This window comes from Meleagris gallopavo, chromosome 3 (genome assembly GCF_000146605.3).
Source record: "Meleagris gallopavo isolate NT-WF06-2002-E0010 breed Aviagen turkey brand Nicholas breeding stock chromosome 3, Turkey_5.1, whole genome shotgun sequence".
Taxonomy (NCBI): Eukaryota; Metazoa; Chordata; class Aves; order Galliformes; family Phasianidae; genus Meleagris; species Meleagris gallopavo.
The window spans coordinates 75,813,229-75,820,263 of record NC_015013.2 but is presented as its reverse complement, the minus strand read 5'-3'; the positions used below and the strand labels follow the sequence as shown (position 1 = coordinate 75,820,263).

The following is a 7,035-nucleotide window of genomic DNA, read 5'->3' as shown; positions in this document are numbered from 1 at the left end:
TCATGCTATCCCAATACATAAGAAAAATAAGCAAGAAAATGCTCAACAGCGTGTCATAGCTGATATTCCAGACTTCTTTTCTCTTCTGCATTACCTGTTAACATATTTGTTAAAAAAAAATTTAACTTTACACAACTGTACAAAACTGGACTACTAAAAGCTGAAAACTGATACAGGTGTCACCCTATTACAGTGCTGATGAAGAGCCATAGAAACACAAGTCCACAGAATTTTTTATTAAAATAACACCAAGAAATTGATGCAGTGCAGTGAAATTTCAACTCATCTTAACAAAAAAAAAAAAAAAAAACAACCACTTCAATCCTTAAGCATGGAAACTGCATTCCATCCTGACATGACTGACATAATGCAGAAACAGAAATGCTGTATCCAAGACAACCATTGAAGTTAAAGATTGGCATGCTGGGCGAGGAATGTTCTTATTCTTTGTAAGAGTTCTTTCTTCACACTGTCTGGTACCAAGGCTGAAAAATAAAAGCAAGAAGTAACAAACAAACAAACAAACAAAAAACAAAAAGAAAAACACACTAATATTAACATGGTTTCTTCTGGCCACAGTCAAGAAAATTGGAAAAGTTCTTAGGGAAATAATTATTCAACAGTAAACAGGATATAGTGACCAAAAACTGGTTTGATAATCCTGGGTACTTCTTCCTTTCACAAAATTAAAAGCAACAATCTCAGCCATGACGTAAGAGTGAGGATCTTCAGTAAGTCATTTTGAAGGCCTATTTTTTAAGATTGAATGAAGTTTCTCCCACTAACACCAAAGCTTATTAGAGAGTTCATGAACTACATAAAGAAAACAACAGTATTTTAAGATTCCATATGTCCTGCATTTACATGCTGACCTTTGTTTTTTCTACTTCTCTTCATGCCAGTACCATTAATCCAGAAATTCCATTTAAAAGAGAACTGGAATTTTGAAACAACTCTGCCTCATACCCTTTTTTTCTTGGGAGCATTAAATCAATCATAAAGATAGATACAGACTCATGACTAAATAACAATCTGTAGTAGTTTACACACACAGCTCATTACAAACGCTGAATAGCTGTTACTTAACTTACATGTTTTATTCAGAGTTAACATTCAGATATTAACATTTTTCCTTGTATCCAACATAGGCAGTTTCATAGTACTGCTTTCAAAATATTCTTGCAATACAGGTAATTATGTTTATTAATGTATTATAATGTCTGTTTTTGTGCTTTCTTACCTCTACCTTTGGGAGTGATTTCTGCCACCAAATCATCAACAGTAACATGCTCTAATCCTTTTTCTTTAATGACATCTGGGGAAGACAAAATACATATTTGAAGTCTTAACACATTAATTAGAAGACAAAGCTTGTGTGATTAAGACACAAAGCACACACTCATAGGTCATTAGGGAAGCCTTTAGCTCTTGACCTAGATTAGATTATTAATTCACTTTTTATACTGCATTGAACAGTGGATTAGATCTCCAATTCATAACATAGATATAAATATGGAAACCTACCATCACTGATGTATCTGTCAGCTCATAGCTTAAAATAAAATTTTAGAAAGTTTAAGCTTAATCTGAACATCATCAATTGTGCATATTACTAGAAAGTTTAGTAGTTTGCAAGCTGGTCTGTTCATCTCATTGCTACGTGAATAATGTTTCTGAAGAGAAAGAAATGGAATTTGAAAAAGATTTTTACTTCACAGAGGCAGTAATTATTTACAATTACTTCAAGTATTTTAAGCAATGTATTTCTCTATACTCCAGCAAAGTTAAAAAGCAATTCTGAAAGAAAGATATAAATCTGCATCAAAATAAAAGCTATGCTTATGATATCCTGTACGTTTAACACATACTGGTATTTAAGTAAATTGCTTACTTATACTGTATAGAAGGCTACTGAAAAAAAAATGGAAACGTCAATGCTGAAAAGATGTCTCAATTCAAAAGCATAAACCTAAAATAAATATTGTTTAAAGCAAGTTTTAACTGCATATCAGTATGCAGAACTGGAGAGTCCTAGTCACCAAGGTATCAAATATATTTTCTCAACTGACACTGTGTGAACTATCTGTCAACTATTTTTCTTGGTTGAATTCCAGTAGAAATTTATCTTGGATTGCTCAACTATTGTCCCTTGTTTACAATAGCAAGAGGCTGTGGATGCCGCCTTTTGGGAAACGCCCAAGATCAGGGACTCTGAGCATCTTAATGTAGTGAAAGACATCCAACCCATTGCAGAAGAGTTGGAACTAGATGACACTCAAAGGTCCCTTCCAACCCAAGCCATTCTATGGTTCTATCACAAAATCATAGAATCACAGAACTGCTCAGGTTGGAAAAGACCTTAAAGATCATTGAGTCCAACCACAGCCTAACCATACTACCCTAAATCTAACAATCCTCTGCTAAGTCATGTCCCTGAGCACCACATCCAAATGGTTTTTAAACACATTCAGGGATGGTGACTCAACCACCTCCCTGGGGAGCCTATTCCAGTGATTAACAACCCTTTCTGTAAAGAAGTGTTTCCTGATAGCCAACCCAAACTTACCCTGGTTGCAACTTAAGGCCATTTCCCCTCATCCTGTCACCGGTGAGAAGAGACCAACCCCACTCTTGCTGTAAGCACCTTTCAGGGATTCGAAGAGAGCAATAAGGTCTCCCCTCAGCCTCCTTTTCCTCAGACTGAACATCCCCAGTTCCTTCAGTCTCTCCTCGTAGGGCACATTCTCCAAGCCCTTCATAAGCCTTGTTGCCCTTGTTTGGACCTGCTCCAGCACTTCCATGTCCTTTCTGTACTGAGGTGCCCCAAACTGAACACAGTACTCAAGGTGAGGCCTTGAGTGCTGAGTACAGGGGCAGGATGACTTCCCTAGTCCTGCTCACCACACCATTCCTGATACAAGCCAGGATGCCACTTCTTGGCCACCTGGGCACTCTGCTGGCTCATATTCAGCCAACTGTCCATCAGTACACCTAGGTCCCTTTCCATTAGGCAGCTTTCCAGCCACTCCTCCCCACACCTGTATGTTGCCCGGGGCTGTTGTGACCAGCATACAGGACTTTCTAGATTGAAGAGCAGTAAAAACAACCAGAGGGGAAAAAAAAAAAACAACAAAAACCAACCAACACTCTTACCTTTCTACTGAAGGTTATTATGCTCTTTGTAGGGATAACTGAACTTTTATTTGCCTTCTCAGCAGATGCTGTTACAGTTCTAAGTACTAATGAAAACCCAACAACTTCAACTAACTTTACAACAGCAGATTATAAAGTGTACAGTTGAGAAGGCAGACAAACATTCCTTTCATTATCTGTACTATATAAATGGGTAATCTCTGGCAGTGGTATCAGGCAGAAAACTGCAAGCATTCATCATTTCAGCCTTCTTTGCAAATCCACCTATGAAAACAATTTAGCAAACACAGTTCTATAAATATTTGGTTGATAGACCAAATCAGAATTAAAGCAAAAGCTAAATGGACATGTTGTTTGCATATGTTATTTTAGTAATATTCTTAGAGGTTTAAATACTATTTTTAAAACAACAGTTTACAAGTCAGTAAGTTGCAGTAATGAAAAACAGTTTTCTGAAAACTAAAAATTTATATACTTAATGGTTCATCAGCTTGCTTTTCCTCATTTAGATACATTATTTTATTTTCATAATTGTTCAAAACTAGTACAAATGTACTCTTTCTCATACTTTTCTTAGTACAGTACTACTGTATATTCTTCCTTTTCCATTCTCCTTTTTTTTATCCATCTGTAGAATGGAATTCATCTCCCTCTAAACAAAAAGCTGTATGGTCTGTGCGTGTCCAGCAGGTCGAGGGAGGTGATCCTCCCCCTCTACTCTGCCCTGGTAAGGCCTCATCTGGAGTACTGTGTCCAGGTATGGGCTCCCCAGTACAAAAAAAACAGGGATCTCTTGGAAAGAGTCCAGCGGAGGGCCACAAAGATGGTGAAGGGCCTGGAGCATCTCCCCTATGAAGAAAGGCTAAGTGAACTGGGTCTGTTTAGCCTTGAGAAAAGACGACTGAGAGGGGACCTGATCCAGGTTTATAAATATCTGAGGTGTGGCGGCCATAGTGGTGAGGCCAGTCTCTTTTCAGTGGTACGTGGAGACAGGACGAGGGGAAACGGACATAAGCTGCAGCATAGGGAGTTTCGCACGAATGTGCGTAAGAACTTCTTCACGGTGAGGGTGACGGAGCACTGGAACAGGCTGCCCAGGGAGGTTGTGGAGTCTCCTTTCTGGAGATATTCAAGTCTCGCCTGGACGCCTACCTGTGCGACCTGGTGTAGGGAACCTGCTTTGGCAGGGGGGTTGGTCTTGATGATCTCTAGAGGTCCCTTCCTACCCCTACAATTCTGTGATTCTGTGATTCTATGAAGCTGTAAGAACGCTTCTAAGGAGCCTTAAAACATCAGTTAAATATTTAGGGTACCAATTCCAATACTTTTATCAGGAGCTTAATAAGTTTCAAACCAGAAGAAAGCTTCATGATTATTTTTTTTTTCCCCAAATACGGCAAGATGCTTTCTTGCATGTGAAACCAATTAACAGGGATAGTTTCCTCTTCCCTAAACATCATTTAAATTTACTGTTAGGCAGTAAAGCCTGAATCTAGAACCTTTACTTGGCCACAGCCACAGCTGCCCACAAAGGATGCTAGTTACTTGAGCATCATTACCTTTGCAATGTGCCTTCAACTGATCCTTCCAGCCGCATTCAATTAACTTGGCTCTCAGCAAATCTTTAAGGCTGTTAAGGCAATAAACAAACTTGTTAGGAACAGCAAATATCCCTAACAAGCTCAAATATGTTTTCATTGCTACTCATAGCAGAATTTCCAAGACAGCAGCAGAAATGGCTGAATTGCATTCAAAGTTATCCTGTATTACTATGAATTTCAGTTTACCGTGTATGGTAAACTGTGAGAAGGAGTTGATTTAGAAGCTAAGCCTGTGAATCACTAGAGGTTTTCAAGGAACAGATACACATGGCAATTGGTGACACTATTTAGTGGGCAGGACGGTGAGTTGGTGGTTAGACTAGATGATCTTAGTGGCCTTTTCCAACCTTAATGATTGTATGAACTAAGTCAATTTAGCCACAAACACCAACTTTCAAAGTATTTTATTTGAAACCAGAGCTTCAAAATAAAGAAAACTTCCCTCCTCTCCTTTCTGAAAGAAGAATTTGGTGCCATTTATGTTGTCCACTGTCTCTCCAGTAGCGTTTTAATTTGTGTTGGGTCAAGAAGGGATAGGGAGCTTGCATTTTGGGGCAGCAAAGAAAAACAGTACCACTTCCTCTTTTAATTTGAAAAAAGTTTTTTGATATTTCAATCTCAAATTGTTAATGAGAAATCCGACTGATTAAATAACAGAAATCTAGATGTTACAACAATAAAAGGAATCTTTTCTACTAAATTGTATCAATTAAACTAAAAAAAAAAAGCTCTAGTGCTTCCTAAAAATGTTAAGCATAAGAAATAAGAATTTAGACTATACATGGACAAGATGTACAACCACCTACTGCAGTGATACGTGCATACCATACATTGAAAGGGAGTACTGAAAGCAAACTAGAAAAGAAACAGTATTGAAAAACAGTAGAAACAAGATGAAAGTAACATATCCACCCTTTTTCCTATGCCAGCTTATCTTGTACCATCCTGAATTACTCTAGCAAAATTCTGTTTTTCTAGAAGAGATGAAGTGCAGGAAGATGCTGTACAAGGTACACACATACACACACACACATATATATATATATATACACTATGAATTGCATAGAAGGAAGACAAACTGCTGAAAGCAGAATAATTATACAGGTAAACTTTGCTGCTTTCAGGTATTTCTTAACTCAAGAAATCAGAGTGCTTTGTCTCTGATCAAGCTGCTTTGTAATACAGCTTTTAACATCCTGTCAAAACTCTACAGTTAAATAGTTCCCAGCACCATCTCAAGCAATGGCATGCTTTGTTGAAGCTCTGTGAAGTCACCAAGGCAGTGGTTGCAGTGAGCAGATAACACAGAAACGTGTCAGTCTCCAAAAGGTTCCAGTAGGTACAGGGCTGCGTCATGGCCTAGGAAGAAGTATCCTCTTCCTATCTTACATACGTATAGAACAGTGAAGGAAATGCAGCTTTTGGGACACAGTGTTACAACTACACTTAAAGAAGGAGAACTGGAAAGTCAAAAGCAGGCTAATGATACCTGAATGCAGTGCAAGTAGACTGAGGAGACAACAAAAGGCTGAAAACTAGCTGCTGTACCACACCGTGCCATTCACCCCTTTGTCTTTGCTGGGGACATACAGTGATTTGCACAAGTGCCTTTTTATGCAATCCCCTGCATATTTCATTCCTTAACAAAAGAAGGCACACAAAAAAACTTTAAAAGTAGAAATGTCTCACTCTCTTTATCAGGACATAACACAATTTAACTGGAGGGAAAAAGAAAAAAAAAAAGGAGGAAAGGAGGGAAGAGAGGGAGAGCAATTTGTGTACAAGGCAATAGTTCTCCAACACAACATACTGCATGGAAAAAGCTTTAGAGTTTCAGGCCAACCACTCCCTGTCCATTATTTTAACCAGACTTTCTCCCCTAAAGGGTAACATTAGAATAAAACTCTTCAGAAGGTAATGCTGTCATAAAGTTTTATATAACACAGTGTATCTTAGCATTCAGACATTGAGGACTTTGGAGCTAAACTGACCCAGGCACCCTACACGTCTGCCGATGCTGAGGGCCTGTTACAGCACGGACTTACCGCTCTCGCTCTCCTGTTTCTATCAGCTTTTGGTTAATGGTGGCTCTCATCTGGGCATCTTTGTTCATTTTGCAAATCTCAGTTTTCCACCACCCTGCACGGAAGTCAGGCTGAGCGAGACGAGCAGCGCCAGGAGCACTAAAATAAAGAGCAAGGCGCAGACCTACGCACGCGGGCAGCGCCGTCGGAAAGAAGGAGCGCAGCGCTCAGCCAGCACAGCGCCGCCAGTCCCGGCT

General features: G+C 39.1%; 1 protein-coding gene across 1 annotated transcript; it reads right to left on the bottom strand.

Annotated features, from left to right (window-relative positions):
• Positions 1-221: 221 nt before the first annotated feature.
• Positions 222-7,029, bottom strand: ENY2 (ENY2 transcription and export complex 2 subunit). Its single transcript, XM_010709210.2, has 4 exons — positions 6,800-7,029; positions 4,713-4,783; positions 1,241-1,315; positions 222-485 (listed from the first exon to the last, which is right to left on the bottom strand). Exons 1-4 carry the CDS (start codon positions 6,865-6,867, stop codon positions 409-411), a joined length of 291 nt encoding a protein of 96 aa, XP_010707512.1. The 5' UTR covers positions 6,868-7,029; the 3' UTR covers positions 222-408.
• Between the last annotated feature and the right edge of the window lie 6 nt (positions 7,030-7,035).